Source organism: Dama dama, chromosome 17 (genome assembly GCF_033118175.1).
Source record: "Dama dama isolate Ldn47 chromosome 17, ASM3311817v1, whole genome shotgun sequence".
NCBI classification, from domain to species: Eukaryota; Metazoa; Chordata; class Mammalia; order Artiodactyla; family Cervidae; genus Dama; species Dama dama.
This window is the reverse complement of record NC_083697.1, coordinates 69,802,196-69,826,693: the sequence shown is the minus strand read 5'-3', so window position 1 is coordinate 69,826,693 and position 24,498 is coordinate 69,802,196. Positions and strand designations below refer to the sequence as shown.

Genomic DNA, 24,498 nt, shown 5'->3' with positions numbered 1-24,498 from the left:
TGCAGTTCAGTCACTCAGTCGTGTACGACTCTTTGTGACCACAGCATGCCAGGCCTCCCTGTCCATCACCAACTCCTGGAGTTTAGTCAAACTCATGTACATTGTGTTGGTGATGCCATCCAACTATCTCGTCCTCTGTCATCCCTTCTCCTGCCCTCAATCTTCCCCAGCATCAGGGTCTTTTCAAATGAGTCAGCTGTTTGCATCAGGTGGCCAAAGTATTGGAGTTTCAGCTTCAACATCAGTCCTTCCAATGAACACCCAGGACTGATCTCCAATGGACTGGTTGGATCTCCTTGCAGTCCAAGGGACTCTCAAGAGTCTTCTCCAACACCACAGTTCAGGAGCATCAATTCTTCTGTGTTCAGCTTTCTTCACATTCCAACTCTCACATCCATACATGACCACTGGAAAAACCAGACCCTTGATTAGACGGACCTTTGTTGACAAAGTAATGTCCCTGCTTTTTAATATGCTGTCTAGGTTGGTCATAACTTTCCTTCCAAGGAGCAAGCGTCTTTTAATTTCATGACTGCAGTTACCATCTGCAGTGATCTTGGAGCCCAAAAAAATAAAGTCAGCCACTGTTTCCACTGTTTCCCCATCTATCTGCCATGAAGTGATGGGACCGGATGCCATGATCTTAGTTTTCTGAATGTTGAGCTTTAAGCCAACTTTTTCACTCTCCTCTTTCACTTTCATCAAGAGGCTCTTTAGTTCTTCTTCACTTTCTGCCATAAGGGTGGTGTCATCTGTATATCTGAGGTTGTTGGTATTTCTCCCGGCAATCTTGATTCCAGTTTGTGCTTCCTCCAGCCCAGCGTTTCTCATGATGTACTCTGTATATAAGTTAAATAAGCAGGATGACAATATAAAGCCTTGACGTGCTCCTTTTCCTATTTGGAACCAGTCTGTTGTTCCATGTCTAGTTCTAACTGTTGCTTCCTGACCTGTATATAGGTTTCTCAAGAGGCAGGTCAGGTGGTCTGGTATTGCCATGTCTTTCAGAATTTTCCACAGTTTATTGTGATCCACACAGTCAAAGGCTTTGGCATAGTCAATAAAGCAGAAATAGATGTTTTTCTGGAACTCTCTTGCCTGTTTGATGATCCAGCAGATGTTGGCATTTTGATCTCTGGTTCCTTTGCCTTTTCTAAAACCAGCTTGAACATAGAAGTTCATGGTTCACGTATTGCTGAAGCCTGGCTTGGAGAATTTCGAGCGTTACTTTACTAGCACGTGAGATGAGTGCAATTGTGTGGTAGTTTGAGCATTCTTTGGCATTGCCTTTCTTTGGGATTGGAATGAAAACTGACCTTTTCCAGTCCTGTGGCTGCTGCTGAGTTTTCCAAATTTGCTGACATATTGAGTGTGGCACTTTCACAGCATCATCTTTTAGGATTTGAAATAGCTCAACTGGAATTCCATCACCTCCACTAGCTTTGTTTGTAGTGGTGCTTCTTCCTAAGTCCCACTTGACTTCACATTCCAAGATGTCTGGCTCTAGGTGAGTGATCACACCATCATGATATCTGGGTCATGAAGATCTTTTTTGTACAGTTCTTCTGTGTATTCTTGCCACCTCTTCTTAGTATCTTCTGCTTCTGTTAGGTCCATACCATTTCTGTCCTTTATTGAACCCATCTTTGCATGAAATGTTCCCTTGGTATCTCTAATTATCTTGAAGAGATCTCTAGTCTTTCCCATTCTATTGTTTTCCTTTATTTCTTTGCATTGATCACTGAGGAAGGCTTTCTTATCTCTCCTTGCTATTCTCTGGAACTCTGCATTCAAATGGGTATATCTTTCCTTTCTTCCTTTGCTTTTTCACTTCTCTTCTTTTCACAGCTATTTGTAAGGCCTCCTCAAACAGCCATTTTGTTTTTTTGCATTTCTTTTTCTTGGGGATGGTCTGGCCCTCTGTCTCCTGTAGAATGTCACCAACCTCCATCCATAGTTCATCAGGCACTCTATCAGATCTAGTCACTAACTCTATTTCTCACTTCTACTGCATAGTCATAAGGGATTTGATTTAGGTCACATCTGAATGGTCTAGTGGTTTTCCCCACTTTCTTCAATTTAAGTCTGAATTTGGCAATAAGGGTTACATCACTTTTTCTTATCTTGGCATCATAATCTAGGACAGTACTGCTTATCTGAGGGTCATGCTATGAAACATTCAGATGACTTAAGTGGTAAAGTTGTGTGAGTAATGACTCTGTAATGTAAATGACTTTTTCTCTTTGTTATGTCTGTGTTTACCATTGACAAAACTAGCCTTTCATTTTAAACATTTTTAAGAAATAACTGCTCACTGTCTACGAAGTGTTTATTCTGTGTGAAGGTGGGTGGAGAATGTCTTTTCTCACATTTGGCTGTAAGGAAGCTTTCAGGTGACATAGAGTGGAACGTGGGTGTTTTCAGGGAGTGATAAGAACATTGGCTTGGGAGCCAGTGGGTCCTCATCATGGTTCTACAGTAACTTGTTACATGGCCTTGAATAAGTCAGTGGCTCCTCTGCACCACAGTCTCCTCGCCTGTGAAACAGTAGATGTGGACCAGGTCACCATTATGAGTCCCGCCGCCTCGCCGCCCCATGATATGCTTCTGTTATACCAGCCGCTACTGTAACACCCTGTTCCGCTCTGATGACCCACCAGTGGCTTCTGTTTGTTGTTTTTTTTCCCCCAGATTGCAGTGAGAATCTGTTTCACTGTCGCACAGGCAAGTGCCTTAATTATAGCCTGGTGTGTGATGGATATGATGACTGTGGAGATCTGAGTGATGAACAAAACTGTGGTAAGTAACATTATTTCCCTAAAGGTTTTCATTTAAAATTATAGAAACTTATAATCACAATCTTGTAGTTCATTGTTTGTTAGTGTGGTTAATGAGTTAAATTACAAAGTGATTGGTTTCTTAATTTTCAGGAAGAGGAGGCTTTTTCAATTACTAGTCTGTCATGTCTTATGTGTAAATGTAATATTTCTTGGGTAAAGTCATACTGAGGAAACATTAAAGAAGTTGAATGGAAATAGGAGTTAACATGTTTTTGTCTCTTTGAAACTGTTTGTTTCTTCTCTCGTTGGAGTCAGTGGCTCATGGTTAGATTTTGAGCTTTTGAGCAAAACTGCTTGCAGCTCTTGATCCTCTTGTTATGTATAACCAAAGACCTCTCTTGTATTTGATGGCCATGCCCTACATGGCGACTTCTGCAGTGGAGACACCAATGGTTTGTTTTACATTCAAAAACTCGTCTTATCTTTTACCGAAGGAATCCACCTACTGGTTGCATGTTTGTACCTGTAAACAGCATTTTTCCAACAGCCCACACCAGCCCCTGCTAGCCACTTGTCTATACATTGTACAAATTCAGCTTTTTTCCACATGTGATATACAGTATTTTTCTCTTTCTAACTTATCTCACTTAGAATACATTTGCACAACATTTCATGTCAATTGTACCTCAGTTAAAAAGAGGAATGAACCTTTTAAAGTTGTTGTTGCTTAGTTGCTAAGTCATGTCCGACTCTCTTGTGACCCTGTAAACTGTAGCCCTCCAGGCTTCTCTGTCTATGGATTTCCCAGACAAGAATACTGGAGTGGGTTACAGTTTCCTTCTCCGGGGGATCTGGATCCCCAACCCAAGGATTGAACCCATGTCTCCTGCATTAGCAGACGGATTTACCACTGAGCCACCACATTTTAAAGAACTGTGTTTAATTCTGAATGTCCTCTCCTGAATTATTAATAAAACCAGCTGAATTCTTCTTGCTTGTTTACCATTTTGACTTTGTGATTAGCTCTCAAATTTTTGGTAGTGTGTTATTTAGTGACAGAAGAACTTTCTAACTTGTACTGGCGCCACAAGCCATACATCCCGAGTGTTTGTCATGTTGGTTCTCTCCATCCCCTGAGCGCTTGCTTCCTCCAGACTGCAAGCCCACAGAGGAGCATCGCTGTGGAGACGGGCGCTGCATTGCCATCGAGTGGGTGTGTGATGGGGACCACGACTGCGCGGATAAATCCGATGAAGTTAATTGCTGTGAGTGCCCTGAAGGTTCCCATCTTGCTCATTTTCCCACTTCTGTCTGTTTAGTCAAATACACTCAAGGTTTACTATCTAAACAAAGTCTTACACTTCGGCCCTGGCCCATACAGAGGACAATTGAATGGTATGATGACAAGAACAATGTAGTATGACTGATGCCTGAATTTCTCTCTCCAAAACTCAAAGCCTGACTTGGCCACTCTGGCCGAGCAGGTGGCTGTTTTCTCTCTCATTACCCACACATCTTCTTTTGTGACTTTGTCAAAGCAGATATTCTTCCCAGAGATGGGGAACTTTCTGTCTGCAAACAATATATTGGCAGTTAAGCAAGAGCCTCCACACGTGCTCACAGGCAGCATTTGTGAGAGGGCGTAGGGAGAACTGACAGAGAAGAGAGCCTTCAGGGCTGATGGAGTCACACAGAGTGTGTGATGACGTTAGTACTTCAGAGCCTGGCTCATTTCTGGTGAGTGTATCTGGAGAAAACCAAAATTCAGAAGGGTGCATACACCCATGTAGTCACAGCAGCACTGTTTACAGTAACAGACGTGGACGCAACCTAAACGCTCCCTGACAGATGAATGGATAAGAAGATGTGGTCTGTGTGTGCTGTAGGGTATCACTCAGCCATAAACAATGATGAGATCATGCCATCTGCAGCAACGTGGATGGGCCTGTGGATTGTCACACTAAGTGAGGGGGCTGGACAGAGGTGGACAGGTAGTGTATGACCTCACTTACATGTGGAATCTAAAAATTACACAAATGAACTTATTTGCCAAAGAGGCAAGCTCACAGAGACACAGGAAACAAATTCATGTACCAAAGGGGAAAGCAAAGGGAAAATAAACTAGGACTCTGGCATTAATATAGACATACTGCTGTATACAAAATGGATAGACAACAAGGTCTACTGTATAGCATGGTGAACTATACTTAATATTTTGTAGTAACCAATAGGAATAGGTACATATACAAGGATGTATCTATGTATAACTGAATCACTGTGCTATATACCTGAAACTAACATGATATTATAAATCAACTATACTTCAATTGTTTTTTTTTTTTAAAAAAAAAAGAGTCTTCAGGTAGCTGTTACACTACCTAATAAAATCGAGTATGGCTTGCCACATTTTTTTCCTAGAAAGTATATTATACTCAATAGGGAATAATAAAGTGATTAAATAGAAGCTAAAGAAGGGTAATATTGACCTGAAAGAGTTAATATGGTGCATTTTATGCATATTCAAGCTAATTAAACTTTTTATTCCATCTTTTACGGTCTAATAAAAGTAGAAACAGTGGCTACATATGAGATAGACTGTTTAATTTGCCTGTTATTTAAGGCAAAAATAGAAATGTAGGTTGCATGGTTTTTATTTTGACATAAGAAAACTTATTTAAATTAATTAGCAAACAGTATGCCTAGCTTTCCTCTTTCCTGAATTATATTTGAACTGCAATATCATCTGAGTCCTGACTGAGTGGACATTGTGGAACAGAGTGGGCTGTATTTTGATGGATCTTGGAAAAGCAAGAACATGGTGCTCATGTGTGTATGTAGACAGTAACTGTGAAGGCTGAGGTCACAAGATACATGGGTTTCTGATGCTTTAAAAGGCAATAGGGATAGAATTAAGACAACCAGTTCTTGGGAGGTTAATGGTTACTAGATCATCCTTTTAAATATCAGATGTCATAAGCAAATTTTGAAATAAAGTGTTTATTGTGGGGTAGCTATTATGCATTTCACTGGTGCATTAGGTCAGGTTGGTGCAGAGTGAAATGCTGGGGCTTAGGGTTAGAAAATCTTACTTCCATGTTCTGGCCCTACTTTTCAACAGCCTTGAGTATGACACACACGCTAAAGTCTCTAAACTTCAGTTTCTTTATTCTAAACTAGGTTGATAATATGCACTTTCAGTTCAGTTCCATCGCTCAGTCGTGTCCAACTCTGCTACCCCATGAATCGCAGCACGCCAGGCCTCCCTGTCCATCACCAACTCCCGGAGTTTACTCAAACTCATGTCCATTGAGTCAGTGATGCCATCCAGCCTTCTCATCCTCTGTCGTCCCCTTCTCCTCCTGCCCCCAATCCCTGCCAGCATCAGGGTCTTTTCCAGTGAGTCAACTCTTCGCATGAGGTGGCACTTTAAAAATTTGTTATGAGGATTTGAAATTAGATATGTACTACTCCTAGCACAGCTATTGCCATATAGGAAACCTTTAATAAATTGTAGTTTTTATATCATTATCATAACTGCTTGTTGTTTAGTCGCTAAGTAACATCCGATTCTATTGTGACTCCATGCACTGTAGCCTGCCAGGTTCCTCTGTCCATGGGATTTCCCAGGCAAGAATACTCGAGTGGAGTGTCTTTTCCTTCTCCAGGGGATCTTCCTGACCCAGGGACTGAACCCGCATCTCCTGCATTGCAGGCAGATTCTTTACCACTGAGCCACCTGGGAAGCCCAGTATAACTACTACCATCGTTAATACTAGTTTCACTTATGCAGTGATCTAGAAAAGGTTAGTTTTAAGTAAGTGCTACTTAATAGGGTAAGAGAAATTCCAGAAAGAAAACCTTGCATTCCAAGAACACTTGGGATGAAAAAACTTAATGACACAATCATTCATTTGGGCAGAACATTCAGATGTTTAGAACACTTCATTTCTTGGTGATGCCAGATAAACAGGAATCATGGATATGATCCGCACACTGAAAGAAATACAGATAATTAAAATGCATGTTATTTTGGTGTTCCCTAGCTTGTCACAGCCAGGGTCTGGTAGAATGCAGAAATGGACAGTGCATCCCCAGCACTTTCCAGTGTGATGGAGACGAGGACTGTAAGGACGGAAGTGATGAGGAGACTTGTAGCGATGGTAAGTGTGTGCTCCAACCCCAGAAATAGTCCTTACCAGCAGGTCTTTCCTTGGGAGCAAAACAAAATGTTGGAAGTTATCTAGTGCTTAAAGGATTCCCACATAAATAATTTCAGATTGCCTAACGCACTGGTCCCCACAGTTCCAGTCAGCCAGAAACCTTTTTTGTGGTAAATAAAAGTTTCATGCAACTTACGCTGAAAACTCATTCCTAAGGGTGAAAAATAGTGGTTAAACACTTAAACAGCACAGGTAGATTCAGTTAGCTGTTTTATGGGGAAACACTGCAATAAAGAGAAAAGTGTAGCATACACTATTCAATTCAATTAGATTCCAGTTAGAAGGAAGTGGCTTCTGAAATTAAATGTAATGGCTTCCAAAAATAACCATGTGCGGAGAAGCCATTTAATGGCTCCCATTGCCAAGCAATATGCTTGAACACACTTTAAAAGCAATCTGTTATTATCTGTGAAGCCCCCAAAGAAAAAGTAAATCAAATAAATTGGTTTTCTGTTGGAAAAGAAAGCTCTACCCTGATTGTCTTAAGCCTCAGTTTGTGTAGAAGTATCTCTCAGTACAGGGCTACTAGCTACTAGCTACTTTTGACTTAAAAACTTTGACTTGAAAACCACTATGCTTGTCTGTAAGTCTTCCTTGTGTCTTACTAACATAGCCTCGTTTAGGAATGTGGAGGTTGCCGCCCAGCAGCCTGGGTTCAGACCGCAGCTCCCACTCACTCCCTGGTTGACTTCAGGCCAGTGATTTAACCCGGTTACTTCAGTTTCTGTGTCTGTAAATCAGAGTAATGATAACTGCTTCATAGAGATGACATGTGTTGAATACTCCATAAATGTAAATGTAAGCTATTTTCTGTGGCTGGTACCTGAAAGCCTGTCTAGGCTGTGTGTATCCCACATCAGCTAATGAGATTGGTCACCTGTAACTAAATTAGATTTGCCATAATGAATATTGATATTAGAATAGTTTTAATGAGAATGCATTGTAGACCAAGAGAGAGAGCCTTTTGATCACTGATTTATTCCACAAAAAACTAGATAAGGATAGCTTTGTTTTACCAGTTTTCAAAATTCAGAAGGAAATTCTTTTCTGGCCTTGAGTTATTCCATATCAGCCAAGAGGCTCCCTTTTGATTAAATAGTTATTTCTCTCTACATAATTCAATGCTGTTTGAAATAATCTTGTATTCTTTACTATGCAGTGGCAGGATTTGCCAGTATTTCTTTATGTCTGTGAGATTTAAGAAAAGTCACATGATAAAATGGAAATGTAAAAAAAGGAAAGTAAAATTGTAGTGAATTTAGATTATTCACTCTACTAAATTCAACATACTAAAAGTATATTGTAGTGCTGGGAATTCAGTGGCAAGCAGAGCAGTTCATGGGGCTGGCAGGCATCTGGGGAAGACAGGCAGGAAACAGTAGGTCTGGCAACCAAGAGGGAAATTCAAGGTGCTGGGATGTGTTGCTATGGAAGCATGTCTTGGTAAGGGCTTCTGGGAAGCTGCCCTGAGGAGGAGGTATTGGAGCTACTATCTGAAGAATGAATGGAACTAGCAAAGGAGAGTGGGACAGGAGAAAGCATTTCAGACACAGGGAACCGCTTGTCCAAAGGCCCCAAGGTGGAAAGAGCAAGGTGGCATAGAGGAGTGGGAGAAAGCCATTGCCGTTAGAGAGCTGAGGGTGAAGGGCAGCGAGTTGCAACACAACAGAGGCCCTGGCAGCAGTAACCACAGGCTGTTTATGCTCCACTAGGCTGGGAGGAGGCCGGGATGGCTTCTCTGAGGGCTTGGAGCCCTTTTCAAGATAGAGGCCTTTACAGCCCTCAGCCTCACTCTCAGCCTTCCTATTCAGTAGCCCTTTACACATCCTGCTATTGGCTTGGGAAACCCCTCCTTCCCTCTTATGCCAGCTTATCCCATCTGCCTAAAAACTATGAGAAGCTTTCTTCTTACTGCCCTAATTTGCTTTTACTGCTTTTTACATGTACCTTCAGAGAGCAATGATCACATGGCATTATAAGATTTCGTTCATGAAGATATCCCTAATTAGAGTCGAAATCATCAGACTTTATCTTTTAATGCTCAATGCCTTGCTGGCAAACTAAGTTGTCATATAGCAAGCACTTAATATTGGCTCAAATAATGAATGCATGCTGTCTGAATAAAATTTTTTTAAAGAGACTAATATTCATGGAACTTAGCCTAACTTACCTTGCAAAAAAAAAAAAACACTTTTATCTGCTAACTATTGAAAAATAAGGAAGCGATATCTCTTTTTTGCAAGGCTATGATATATAGTGTTGCTCATTAATGGTACTAGAAGGGAGAGAGAGTCCAGTATACTAAATATTATATTTAGAATTATAGGTAAGATTGTAGATAAAACTTAGAATTCTAGATAAGAAAGTCCAGTATAATAAATATTGTCAGAATTATAGGTAAGAATGATTGTATGTATACCGATACTATTATTTATATTTAAAAATGCCTTGCAAGATATTGTAGAGTCCAGATGTGTCTAAAAATAATTGACTATAATGGGGGCAAGCTAGAAAGAGAATGGGCAGTAATTTATTACCTTTTCCATTTATCTACAAATGACCAGGAAATCAATGGGAAAAGCAGTTTTCTCTGCACATACCTTAAGGAAAAGCCATTAGGCTGACATCACTGTTGTCATTCATTTGGAAACAAGAAACCTAATTCTCAGGTCATTGCAGCTGGGTCAGTGCTACTTTCCAGAGACACACCAAAAATATGGATAACAGCTGCTTACAATCCTGCCATGACAAAGTACCCTTATTATGTTGATGTTGATGCCCTACTTATTATTAAGGAGAGCATTTTCCTTAGAGGGAAGACTAGAGCTGGGATCAAATGAGACTTTAAAATATTGGCGCTTCCCTCAAATTACTTGAATTTTCTTTTGTCATTAGCTATATGCACCCGTGTAAATATAAGATGCTATCTTTTTCATTAAAAACTATAACAACCTATTTTTAAAGGATGGGTTGCCCCTTAGTTTCTTCATCCCTACAGAGTCCTTCTGGAATAACAGTGTTGTATTTTAGCTGCAGGAAAATTAATCCAGAAGGCACCTACTCAGGTTGTGTTCAATATTTTTGGAGACGCTGGAAGGAAATTAGAGTTGTGTCCTTCCTCGGTTCTGGATCCTTCAGACACTAGTGCTTGGAATTCACTTATGGATGCTGATGAGGGTGAATGCGCCTCTCTCTCTTCTGTAGGTCAGACTCTATGTCAAGAAGGAGACCAGAGATGCCTCTACAGCTCCTGCCTTGATTCATGTGGTGGTAACTCTCTTTGTGACGCCAGCAACAGTCTGAATAATTGTAGTAAGTACAGCCTCTGACAAATGCAATCACCCTGTCAGGATATGCATTCAATGTTTTCCCTTCTCATTGACATTAAAATGCTGAAGTCTGGAATCCCTCCAAAATATGTACATGCATGTATTTTTTCTTTTCTTTTTTTTTTTTAAAGATTACATGTGGTAGCAGAAAAGAAGCAAAGTGGTTTTAATTAACTGAACTCATAAACAAATGTGTCACCATGAATGGGCTATAAATCCATGTTGTTTAATATCATTGGCATGACTTTCCACTCAGCATCAGTTCCTATATATTATTTTCCTGGCTCCATCTGCAGGCAGATGCTATCATTCTTCCTTTTTAAAGCCCATCTTCAAATGTAGAAACTTTATCTGAGAAGCAGATATAAAATTCATCTAAACAACCACATAAAACTTTGGTGGTCTGTCCTTGGGATGAAATGTATTCTCCCCTTTCTAGGAACTCTGCTGGCCTAGAACCGTCTTGTGGCTGTTGTGTTCATTTGTGTTGGTGACAATGGAAAGGCTCCAAATGGTGTAGACAGGTGGCTTTCTCCAGACTGGCTTATGAGGAGGGATAATTAGGGGAAGATGGAATGGACAGGATGAGCAGAAAGACTCTCCTGAGGAATTTAAAATGAATCAGAAAGCCCCCAAAGATCCTAATTTCTAGGAATGGTATCTTGCTTCTGGACTCTGCCTTCATATCTACTCCCTGTTACACTCTTTAGAACTGACTTTTGGCCTCCCTGTCAGCTTGGGCTTAAGATTCAAAAGCGGTCTGTCAAGCTTTCAGTTGACAAGAAGGTGTGGCTTCTTAGCACAGATCCTGGCAGTGAAGGTCCTGGAGGCTGGGAGGTTGAAAGGCTGAAGGGTTCAGGTCCCTGGATTTGTTCAAGTTTTCGGATCCTAATTCTACTTATGACTTTTCTGGCTCAGCATAGAACTTATGGGTGGGGAAAGCCCATACCCCTTAGGGGACCTTTAGGGGTGAAAACAGTGGGCTGGATAGGAGAGTGAGAGAGACAGCCACTTAATAACCCACCTGACAAGATTTTTTATTTTCATGAGCACTTGATAACTGTTTGGCTGAAAGCACAATTCCCAGTCCTCCTCCACTTCCCATAAGGAGAGAGCAGTGCAGAGAGTTACCAGTCTGACCACTAAGACATATTACCATTTTCTTCACTCTAAATTCCACTAAATATATGTGTATGTGTATGTATATATGTGTGTATGTATATGGTTAGACTTTGCTTATCTTGGACTCTTCCTTGGAACTCTTTCAGAATCTTTTTTTTTTTTTTCACTTCACTTTGAACTTGGGTTGCAGAATTTTGGTCAGTGACACTGTTGTCTCACACATGTGTATTTTACTGAAGTTTTGAGGGTTATCTGACATAGCATGGCACTGTTAGATTAAAAAAATTTGAGAGAGCAATGTTAGCTCATATCAAGTTTAGGTGGGGAGTCACCGGGTGTATGTTACCCTGTTTTCTCTACACTTGAAATATTTTAAGATTAAAAATTTAAATATCTTTTCATCTGTCAAAATAAAAGAATTTGTAGGAAGAGCACTAGATAACTTGGCTCATATATATATTCAACCAGTACTTAGCCTGTGATGTTCCAGGCACTATGCACTTTGATGGAAAAGAAGAGAGACATGATTACTTTTCAATAGGGGGATCATTTACCACCTTTCCAGTCATATATATAATTTTGGTTTCCTTTTTATGTTCTTCAGATAGGCTCACAATTTCCCTAGCATCTCACTGTCTCAGCAGCTTCCTCTTTCATCACAAATGCTTTTGCCAGGCTCTCTCCATGTATATTCAGCAGACACTTGAAAATCTCCTCTTCTGAGGATCAGGCACTGGGCTAGTCACTCATCCCCATTCCTTGTGTGTTGTTAAAAACAGTGTATCAGCCTCACCTCCCGTTGAGAGTAAAGATGCTTCCTTATTTTTCAAAGAGTTTCAGAATGGTGTGTGTCTACTTGGTTCTCTCTAAAAACATGGACAAGCAACATCTCCCCTCAGAAGACTCTTCATCACTTGAAAATGTGATTAGTCACTTAAAAATCTTTGCTGCTATCAATATGATACTGTCGTTATTTAGATTCTGGGGCACAAATGAGAGCGCTGCCGTTCCCCAGCTCCCTGCCAGTGGAGAATATGGGTTTGGAAAATGTGGATGTTTTGTCTGGTGGAGTCAGCCTCTCTCACTGGAGTTGCTGGGAGGCTAGTTCTTAAAGACAGTGGTTCTTGTTGTCCATAAAATATTATGTAACTTCCTAGTTGTCCCTGAAGATATATTGGGTGGGGCCCAGGTATCAGTATTTTTAAAATCTCCCAGGTGGCCCCAGTGTGCAGTGCAAGTTAAGAATGATTGCTTTGTGGCCTGATGAGGCTGCAGAAATTAGTGACATCTTGAAAGCGGGTGTGAAAAATGTCTTCATGGTTTTTGTATTTTTCAATGGATAAGCTCCATGGTTTATCTCAGATTCCCAGAAGTGGCTACAATTTAAAAAATAAAAGCCTAAACAATATATCTCAGATAACAGTGTTCAGTGATAGGCTAGTGTCAACCTATCCACTCAAGCCCAGAATCTTTAATACGTCTGCACCCTGCTGGGAGGCAAAAGCAGAAGCTCCTTGCCTTAGGGAGTAGGAACAGGGATGTAATGTCCCCTCAGCCTGGGGTGTAGGGCCGGACCTATCGCTTGCACCTGCAGTGTGCGATCCGGACAGCTGGGAAACCTGGTGGAGAGCGGCTCCTGGGCACGTGTCCCTCTGCCTCCCTGCACCCATGGCCGCTGTGGCCGTGTGAAGCCGGAAATGACTGTCACGCCTCAGGGACTCTCCTGAGTTCCCCACAGTGTTCCATCAATCTTTAGTTCTGCATGTTTGCCCATGTACTTTTTCCTCCAACACTCATTTTTAATACCACAGAAGGAATGGGGACAAGTGACTAGTCCAGTGCTAGACACTCAGAAGAGGGGATATTCAAACGTTTGCTGAATATATATGGAAAGGGCCTGGCAAGAACATCTGTGATGAAAGAGGAAACTGACGAGACACTGAGACGCTAGGGAAACTGTGCTGAGTGCGTTTGAAGAACATAAACAGAAAACCAGAATCGAACGTGTGAGTGGGAAGATGGCAGTGTGATCCTCCCACTGAGAAGTTAGATCCGGGAAGAAGTAACAGCTTTGTTATTTGAATAATTTCTCAGTGGTACGTCAATTTTCTGGCCTCTCGTTGCAGTCTGTAGTTGGAAGGAACAGAGAGTGTAGAAGTGTGATCAAAGAGTCAATTGAGAGGAATGATCTCTTTCTAAAAGCATTTTCAAGGAGTAAATAAAAAGTAATGGATTGAATTAGAATATTACCATATGGTCACCAAGAGAATTAACAGGACAAGACATTGAGCATGGACACGCAGCTGTAGACGACACAGGGATAAGTCAGTAATGTGTCGTTTGATGCAAGAACGTCGCAGCACCTAGAACCTTGTCCAAGTCCTGCTGAAACCCAGTCCACCTTCTGCTTCAGGAGCCAGTGCTCAGGGAACAAGGAGTCCAGGGCACGCGCTTTACCTGCCTAGAGTGTTCCGTCAGCAAAATCCAGACTGGCGCACTGCAAGTTCAAGTCCCCAGAATTTTTAACACTTAAATATTAAGGAAAAATAAAGAAATAGAGAGGGAACATAGCTATTATAAGAGACTTAAACAGGTTTTCAAAAATGGGTAGCCAAACTGTAGTATGTAGTGTGTATGTACACACTTAGGTAATAAAGCTATAAAGAAGGGCAAGGAAGTAATGACTCTGAAACTCAGTAGTTAATTTGTGGGAGAAGGAGAAGGTTGACATATGACAGGGTATATGGAAGGGCGCCTGTGATGGTCTGGTAAAGTCAATTTCTTGACCTGAGCAGCGGTTACAAGGGTATTCACCTTATAATAGCTCTTCAAATTATTGAAAATAATAAAGATAGAGATTTAAAATGAAAAGTGAAAAGTGTCAGTCCCTCAGTCATGTCCAACTCTTCGGGAGTCCATGGACTGTAGCCCCTGGTTTCTCTGTCCGTGGGGTTCTCTGGGCAAGAATGCTGGAGTGGGTAAGCTCCTTCTCCAGGGGATCTTCTCAGGGGATCGAACCTGGGTCTCCTGCATTGGAGATGGATACTTTACTGTCTGAGCCACAAAGTTTGATGCAAAGGTGAATCTGAGAATCGTTTATATGCCAATGGATGTCAGAAGTGACATTTTCTCCTGTAAATGACGGTAACCTAATACATGATTCCCAACCACTTAAGGTATTCTGTGCCTGCTAAGTCGCTTCAAGTCGTGTCCGACTCCTTGCGACCCAATGGATTGTAGCCCGCCAGGCTCCTCTCTCCGTGGGATTCTCCAGGCAGGAATACTGGAGTCCGTAGCCATGTCCCCCTTCAGGGGATCTTCCTGACCCAGGGATGGACCCCACATCTCTTATGTCTCTTGCATTGGCAGGCCGGTTCTTTACCACTATTGCCACCAAGAATAGCATTGTTTAGTTAACAATCCTGTCTGTGGGTTGAATTTAACAAATCTTGTTTCAGAGTTTGAAAGGTGGGCTATCATTGAGACTGCATCACGACCTTTCTTTCAACAGATACTTTTTAAGCGTCGCCTAAGTTCAGGATGCCCCGCTGGGCGCTGAAAACCTTGCAAACAGCCGGTGGCTGCTAAACGCCCTCATGTTTGTGACGCCATCGCCCTCTAGTGGCTGTTGTAAACGAGGGTCATATTGAGTCTAATGCTTAAGATAAAAAAAGTCTGACACCGTCAATCCCAGAATTGGAGGTTGCCGGATATCTTGAGAGTTTATCGTGCTTAGCACTCTGTGAAGAATGCCATTATGAAGGAACAAAACACAGGGTTCAATCAACCTCAACGCATTCGATAAAGATCTCAGAATAGTATATGATCATAACTTAATCCCTTCATCTCCCTTGACACTGAAATATTTAAAGCCTGTATCTTATTCCAAATCAAAAGTGATACATCCGCTGCATATCCAAAGGGAGAAAAGCTGTCCACGCGATATGTTTATTAGTTAATCTCAATGAAATGAACTGAACTTTTTTGTAGGGTGGTTAAGGAAAAGAGAAAGAAAAGCTGTCTACAGGGGAAAAAAGACTGCATCAAAATATGTGTAAATGATCCCATTTTGGGGGGTAAAATTTTAAGTATATTGAAGAAATTAGGAAAAACATAGAGGTTGAGCTGTTTCTACTACTTGGTCATGATAGGTTATCAAGAAACAAAAACAAGTTGGAAAGTAATAGTGATAGTACAGTTATCCTTTGGCGAAAGCATAGACATATCTCTGCCTGTGTGTGTAAATTCTTATGCATATAAATATGAGCAAGTGAAAGGCCTGAAAGGATTAAAACTGTCTTTTAGCTTTGAGGAAAGTTAAAAGAAAGGGAGGTGGGGAATGGAGAACTTTTCCTATATGCATCTTTTTATTGTCTTTATAACAAACATGCATTTTTTATGTGTAATGTGAAATCAAACATTTCATGTTACTCCTCTTTCACAAATCAGAGAAGCAAGAAGTTGAACAAACCCCATCCCTCTTCCATCTCTTTCTTCTCCCTACATTGTAGGCATCCTCAGAATTATGCCAGCTTTAAAGTGTTACTTCTTCCCCAGTAAACTGAGAGTCTTATATGTGTGGTCATGAGCTTTTGAATCTGATCAGTGTCAAGCTTCCATAGCATAGTCTCTGAAAAGCCCTCAGATTGTTTAAATCGAGAAATCATCCCAGAGCTGTTTCACTATTTCACTGCAGTCCTTATTGCTAATCTGTTTGCCTGCTTACCACTTCTTAGTCAAATAATTAAATTTAATTTGAATAATTACCCTTAAGGCATGAAGTCTTGGTGGACCTGGCCTGATTCTGCAAAGACACTCCTTGATCACCTCGTTCCTCTGGGAGTGAGGCGCGTCCCCTGCAGACAAGGGGCGGAAAGCCTTGCTGCTGCTTTCCCCCAAATCTGTCCAAACTGCTTTGTCCTGGGAGGTCTTCCCAAGCTGCTTCTGTCCACGTTGTCCCTCTGGGCTCTAGCATTTTTTCCAGTCCTGCTGGCCTAACCTGTCCATGTTATATCCCTGGAGACTTAGACTGCTTCAATGGCTTGGACTATATTTTGAATTATTTTTATATTTTAAAGTGCCTAGGATGGTTTCTGACACTTTCCTTCCTCCTTTCCTCCCTTAATTCTCACACTATGCTTGGTGTAGACTATGAGATCAAGAAATAAGGGAACTATATTTAATATCTTATGATAAACTATAATGGAAAAGAATCTGAAAAAGCACATTCATTGTAATTATGTGTGGAAAACTGAATCACTTCTGTACACCAGATGCTAACACATGGAGAAGGAGATGGCAAAACCCACCCCAGTGTCCTGCCCGGAGAATCCCAGGGACAGAGGAGCCTGGTGGGCTGCTGTCCGTGGGGTCACACAGAGTCGGACACGACTGAAGAGACTTAGCTGTAGCTTTAGCTGTAGAAGCCAACACAACATTGTAAATGAGCTATACTTCAATTTAAAAAAAAAAGAAAGCCTCATTTCACAAAAGTCTCAGAATTGTGTGGGGAAGACAAGTAAGTAAGTGAAGAATAGAGCAGAGGGCCATGTGGGCATGGCAGGTATGTCCTGGAGATACTCTGGCGCTCCTTCTGGGAGTGGACGAGGAAGAGTGGTTGGCCAGGAAGGCTTCCTGGAAGAGGTGTTTGTGCTGAGTGCTGCAAACCAAGGAGAAATTAGCTTGGTGAGGAGGATGGGAAAGGATTATTCCAGGAAACAAGTGCTGACAGCTAGAAACATGATTGCATTTAAGGGGTGATTGCAAGTGTGTGAAGGAAAGAAAGGGATAAAAGCTAACAGGAATCATGAAGTCATGCAATTCTTAAAATGTCTGGTGTCACCAAGCAAATATTGCTGATGAGATAGGATGGGTGATGAGGCTAGAAAGTTAGGCTGTGGTTCGGAGTGTGAAATAGCCTTGGATGCCAAGCTAAGTGTTAGGGATGATCTCTCTGGCAATGGATATCTAATGGACCTCAGCCTCCTCTTGCCCTGGAATTGTGTATCTTTACATGTTGATCAGCAAGTCTCTGGTGGCTCAGACAGTAAAGAATCTGCCTGCAATGCAGGAGGCCTGGGTTTAATCCCTGGATTGGGAAGAGTCCTTAGAGAATAGAATGGCTAAATGGCTATTCACTCCAGTATTCTTGCCTGGAGAACTCCATGGACAGAGGAGCCTGGCATGTTACAGTCCATGGGGTTGCAAAGAGTCAGACACGAATGAGTGACTTTCATGTTTCACTTTCATATGTTTATTAACCACAAAACACATAGAAAAAAGTCATCTACTTGCCTCCTCAGCTAAATTCATTAATTTTAAAAGTGGCTTTCAGGGTGATGGGGAATGCATTAGTTTAGAAGTAATGGATAAATCAGAAGATGACAAATTAAAGTTAAAAGGAAGCAGGAAACGGAGTCACTTTCAGATAAGTGAAACCAAGGGGAAAATGAGGAAGACTTTCTGAAACATTCATGCTGGTCAGCGTGCTGGCAGATGCACATACAGAAGTGAATCTCGGCTTGTCACGACACCTCAGGAACCACACTGTTTACCTTTTGAAGGCAGCCTCAGGTACTGCTTGCATTCTAATCTTAAATACTTTTAAGAAAATTTGTAAGGTAGACTTTCATTTTGTAAGTTATTTTACATGTGGAATTATAAATATAAACAAAATGAAATTATAAATAAAAATATATAATATGTATCTGTATATGTGGTTTTTTTGTTGTTGTTATTGTTAGGTCAGTGTGAACCAATTACGTTGGAACTCTGCTTGAATTTGCCCTACAACCATACAAGTTTTCCGAATTACCTTGGCCACAGGACTCAAAAGGAAGCATCCATCAGCTGGGAGTCTTCTCTTTTCCCTGCACTTGTTCAAACCAACTGTTACAAATACCTCATGTTCTTTGCTTGCACCATCTTGGTACCTAAGTGTGACGAGGACGCACACCAGCGTATCCCCCCTTGCAGGTAATGCAGTGGCATCGCCCCCAGGCATCCTCATTTTCCCTCAGGGGGAACCAAGGGAATGAAGACTTAGTTTGAGTTTAGGCAAAGTACTTATTTTGCTAAGAAGCTCTGTGTTTAACAAATTGCATATTAAAATGGTAAAGAAGTAGAATTCTAAAATGAGTATCTGAGTAAGAAGTCATTACTGAAGAACCAAACAAGAGGGTTATGAACTGCCTTTGATAATAGTTCATGGACTTTAACCAAATAAAATCACATATTTCATTTTGGTGGATCAAGAAGTGGTTTTTTAAATGTGAGACAGCAGAAGGAGGGATCTGTCTGCCTCTTGATCTAGCAGTGTTGATGTATTTAAAATGCTGCTTTCTAACTGTATCAAAAGTTAAGAAACATCACACCAACCTCTCAGGATAGACAGGGGATGCACATAGAGTTTTTCTACCTGCTTGGGTGAAATTCAGGACAGCATTTTAAGAGCATGGCTTGGGCTTGGGCTATGAGTGATGTCCTGTGGTTGAGACTGTTACACTGGAGTCCACCTTCTGATTCAAATCCTGGCTCTTTCTCTAGCTGCTTGTGGCCTGAGACCGTTTCCTTGATCTCTTCCAGTCCCAGTTCCCTTACTTGGAAGACCAGGATTGTGATTGTGGTTGGGTTGAGCTGTTGTGAGATTAAGATTAGATGAATGTACACAAAGGCGAAGTTTTGCCAGTTGACCGTGAGCCCAGAATAAGCACTGCTCTGGTGTTAGGACAGGAGCAGCACTCACTGCTTTGTGGCAGTTTGGCCTTCTCCGCCGTGTGTCCTGGGCTGTGGTCAGAGAATGTGCACATTCAGAGTGGCTGTCACAGTTGGGGCTGCCCTCCTCAGGGCTCTTTTCCATCACGGAATGAATATACAGATGTGCCTGCCTAAATGTGAGTGGTAACTGTGAAAACCATGTGTTTGGATCAGACGTCATTCAGAACTTGAAGAAAAAGCAGTAATATCAAAACAGTGAACAGATGAGAAAACAAATTAAATACTGAATATCAAATGGATGACAAGGAAGGGTCATCTATAGAGTCAGGACAGGAAACAATAAAATTTTAAAATGACTTGGGAAACTGAACAAAAAGTACAAACAGAGTAAGACGATGTAGGCTTGTGCAGATACACTTCTGAAAATGTCTGTTAAATGCCGTTTAAAATATTACTAATAAAACATCTACCAGTTTTATGTTAACAACTTACTTGTAAATCTTATTCCATTTTTGCTAAGCAAGGTTGATGATAGTGAATACTTACTTTTAATAGTACTTAACAAATTCTTGTATTTGATTTTCTTTTCATATGTGTATAAACATCTCTTTAACAGTGTTCTCTGGAACAAATTTGTATCCACATATAACTGATAATTTCAAGACTTATGTTTCATATTTAAATGCCTAAGATGAGACGGATCCTGAAATACTATACAGGGAACAATTTGGTGAACTGATTCTAGGTATTTTAGTTTTTTTTTCTTAGCATATATACATCTTTAATTTTTAGTAGCTATCAAAGAGAATTTTACATTATGATATTTGTAAGAAAATATTTTTTGTATAATGAGAGTAGTGTACTGATATGCTCATGGGGTTGTGCATAGTTGCTTTTGCCAGGCTTGTTTATTGATCTTAAAATTCAGTTTTTAAGTTACGAATTGGAAAAAATCTAATGTTATTGAGCCCTTATAATGTGCTAAATACTTTAGTTGTCATCCTCAAAGCAACCTTTTGGGACTGCTGTCTCTATGGTTGAATACCACACAGATTATGATATGAACAAGTGTGCCGTGGAGTTGTAGTACTGTTTATTTTATTTCTATTTTACAGTGAAAAAAAAAGTGGTAGAGTCAGGCAGTACCTGACTTCTATCTGAAATACGTATCTTTTGGTTAATTTAAAATAGCAGCAGTGATTGAGTTATATACACTTTTTATTAATCTGCAACAAAACTACTTAATCAAACAGATAGTTGTTAAACACTGTTGAGCTTCTCATTTTTGCCTCATATGGGAATGCCATGGCTTTGTCTTTGCCCCAGATTCCTAGGCTAAACCAACATAAAGTTATGCTCTGTCTTAAATCTAGACAGAGTTAAATCAAGATGGAGACTTTTTGGAAACTTCTCTGTTCAATTGCTAGCCATTCCTTATCTTGTTGATATTAACTTAGTTTAAAGTTGGAAACTTTTGAGAAATGAGAATGTCTTTAAAAGGAAATGAGAAATTTGCCTAGGAACTTGCTCTGGTTATATCTACTTAACATTTTTAAAAACTAATTTATTGGTTATATATTGAGGCAAAACTGCATTTTTCCCCCATCTGAAGTGAAAAACATCTTCTTTGAGACATGCTGATGCCTCAATTTAAAATATTCTAGGTACAGATGAAGTAACACACATTAAAACACCTAGTGCAATGCTTAGTATATCTTTTCTTTAACAAAAGAAACTTGAGCTCAACGTAGATGGGTCTGGGAGAAGCAACAATATTAGTGTAAGCTGAAGTATTGCCTTTAGGGAAGCCAGGTTAGAACTTGAAATGGCCCAGTCGCAGGGCACCAGAAGGGGCTGAGGGTGTTGTACAGATTCCGTGCCCTTTGGTGGCAGAGTGCCCAAAGTGATGTTGGGGACTTGCCTGAAACAAAAAGGTTGGAGAATGTGTCTGCCTGAAAGACAGAAGAGAAAGCAAGAAAGGTAAACTGGAGAAGGGAATCCGTGTTCTGGGAACAACTCTATTTCCATTCCTGCAATAGCGTTGGTTTTTTGTTTTTGTTTTTGTTTTTTTGGTGAAACTGTGTTTCAGGACTCTATCTCCCTTGTAATGATATCACTTATTTTGATTTCCCAAATACCTATTATGTGTATGCGCATCCATATATACATTGACACACACACACTGCATACACACACCACATATATACATTGACCCATGGCTCTACAGAATTAAAAGTCCCATGTAGATGCCTAACATTTGGTGTAGCTGTTTCTGCCTGTAATGTTGTGGTTTTTGCTCTTTTAGAGCTCTCTGTGAGCATTCCAAAGAACGCTGTGAGTCTGTTCTTGGGATTGTGGGTCTACAGTGGCCAGAAGACACAGATTGCAATCAATTTCCAGAGGAAAATGCAGACAATCATACCTGCCTAATGCCTGATGATGAAGTTGAAGGTTAATTTTTATTAATTTTAAAATTAACTACAATGCAGTATCTAACATGAATGAATAAATCAGCTACCTTTAGAAGTTTCTTAATTGTTTTTATTTGATTGCCAATAGAAAGGCTATGTAGGTGGTGAATCTATAAACTTGATTACATTGAAGAATTTAACATTCATCTGTTAGACACTGTATTCATTTTAAAAATAAATTGCAGAGATGACTTTATAATAATCTTGGTGTTTATTGTAAACACAACTCACAGAGTCCATTATATATGGAAGCTGCTTTTATACTAGAGGGTCTTGAAGGTAACAGTGAAGATAAAGCCGTGGCTCCTTCAGTTCAGTTCAGCTCAGTAGCTCAGTCATGTCCGACTCTTTGTGACCCCGTGGACCCACAGCACACAGGCTTCCCTGTCCATCACCAACTCCCAGAGCTTGCTCAAACTCATGTCCATCAAGTCGGTGATGCCATCCAACCATCTCATCCCCTGTCATCCCCTTTTCCTCCTGCCCCCAATCCCTCCCAGCATCAGGGTCTTTTCCAATGAGTCAGTTCTTTGCATCAGGTGGCCAAAGTGTTGGCGTTTCAGCTTCAGCATCAGTCCTTAAATGAATATTCAGGAGTGACTTCCTTTAGGATTGACTGGTTTGGTTTCCTTGAAGCCCAAGAGACTCTCAAGAGTCTTCTCCAGGGGAACACATGTAAATCCATGGCTGATTCATGTCAATGTATGGCAAAAACCACTACAATATTGTAAAGTAATTAGCCTCCAATGAATAAAAATAAATGGAAAAAAAAAAGTCTTCTCCAACACCACAGTCCAAAAGTATTAATTCTTCAGTGCTCAGATTCAAGTGCAAAGCATTCAGGGACCTTGGCCGTGTGAGATGATCAGGTAGAGAAATGCCTGCTCACCAGGTGGAAAGATCAGAATGGGAAACAATTTGACAAATGAAAGGAGGGCAGCTAGAAACATTGAATTCCTAGGACATTTCAGTCTCCAGAAATTGTCCTTTCAGAAAGAGATGTAATTGTTGGAAAGCATAAAGACACAAAACAGCTAATCTGGAGAGATGAGGCCAAGGATGAAGGAAAAAGATGCTGAGGGCAGACAGAAAAGAACCAAGCACACTTTGGTGATTTCAGCTTGGTGAAGGACCATCCTTATCTTCAGTGATATCTTCTCCACATCATCCCACACGTAAATGAATAACGTAGCTGATGGGTCTCGGTTTTCTGTCTGTTGGCAGTAATATGGCCCGCTGCTTTTTACAGAATGCTCACCTAGTCACTTCAAGTGCAGCTCAGGACGCTGTGTTCTGGCTTCCAGAAGATGTGATGGCCAGGCTGACTGTGATGATGAGAGTGATGAAGAAAACTGTGGTATGTATGTGAAATGGCACGTTTCTCAGACGTACACTAGAATAAGGGGTTGTGTTAAAATATGTCAGTTGTTTACTGACAGTTGTAAGTAGTGACTAGGACTGAATGTTAAGACATTTACTTCTTAAATTATCAAAGTTTATTATTTTATAATAATAAAATATAAAATATAAATATAAATATTTATAAAATGTTATAAAATATAAAATAATTTATAAATTATCAAAGTAATTATTATAAGTTTTCCTGTTAATTCCATTGATTTTCCCTAAATTGCACTCTGTTTATAACCTTGATGACATATGTGCAAACCCTCAGTAAAGTGAGAAGCTCTTCACAAATGTAAGAGATTATTTTTATTGAGATTCTAAAGAAGTTGTCATCTGTTATAAGATCAGGATAATGGTGTCCTTACTTATAATTCCCATATTATTAAACAGGCATCTAGATACACAAAGACAGACTGCAGGCTCCAGCGTTCAAGTTTAATTGGGATTAAATTTCATGCCCTCTCTGATTTTTGTCTCTGCCCGCAGAGGATAAAACTCTTCTTGGCGTTTCTGCCTTTGAGTTCCAAAATCACTATGGCAAAGTCAGGAAATGCCAACAGCAATTTAAGTGGAGCTAATTCCCATTTTACTTCCCTGCAAACCTTTGTATTTAGAACCTCAAAATGTATCAGGGAATTGAAAACAGACAATGCTCTTCACTAAGTAATATGCTAGAGTAAAGCAAAATGGTTGAGGGCTAGCCAAAGAATAGTTTGGTTATGACTATTTAGCTTGTTCTGCTTTAAAAAAAAAACTGACATTTTTTTGCTATTGAAAACACATGAGGCAATGTATCTTTTGAAATCATTTTATTCTTTTGGCCTTTGAAGGATGAAATATTGCCTTGATCCCCAAAATGAGTTTTCCATAGTAGACACTGCCCTTCTGGTCTAGACAAAATGTCACAAGCAATCAACTGAAATCCTATCAGCTATGATAAATATGGATAAGAGCATCTTCTAGAAAATCAGAGCTGTCAGAATGGTGGTCCAATGACCAGGGGTAATTTTGTTAGAGAGGAACATACAGTTTTTTGTGAAGCTACTGTTGCTTGCTTTGTTTGTGGTCTTCATGTAAAGAAATAAGTCAATACTCATTGACTATCCCTTATATAAGTAACTCATTAAGAATCTATTGGATTTTTTTTTACTAACTATGGGCTATGGTATTTTGAGGTGCAGCTTAAACTAAATTCTCTTAGATTGTTCAAAGAGGTTACATGATATTCCATTGGGTGGCTAGACCGAAATTTGCAATAGGGGACTAATTATTTGAGAAATGTAAATGCTTAGTCTCAAAAAGAGACTTAGGGAGATTAAATGGTCTAAGGTGTAGAGTATATTTGGTGAAGAAGAAATTTAAAGCTTGTGTTCATTACAAATGATCCTAGAATGTCAGATTTCTAGGTAAGCTATAAATTTCTGTCCGTCCTCTAATCTTACAATTACAGGTT

General features: G+C 40.3%; 1 protein-coding gene across 1 annotated transcript in view; it reads left to right on the top strand.

The window, feature by feature from the left end:
• CORIN (corin, serine peptidase) overlaps window positions 1-24,498 on the top strand; it is a 267,935-nt gene that overhangs the window by 188,008 nt on the left and 55,429 nt on the right. The window contains exons 7-13 of the mRNA XM_061164691.1: window positions 2,692-2,799; window positions 3,935-4,045; window positions 6,824-6,940; window positions 10,205-10,312; window positions 18,195-18,426; window positions 21,473-21,618; window positions 22,888-22,995. Of these exons, the coding sequence (XP_061020674.1) occupies window positions 2,692-2,799; window positions 3,935-4,045; window positions 6,824-6,940; window positions 10,205-10,312; window positions 18,195-18,426; window positions 21,473-21,618; window positions 22,888-22,995 (930 nt within the window). The remainder of the gene's footprint in view (window positions 1-2,691; window positions 2,800-3,934; window positions 4,046-6,823; window positions 6,941-10,204; window positions 10,313-18,194; window positions 18,427-21,472; window positions 21,619-22,887; window positions 22,996-24,498) is intronic.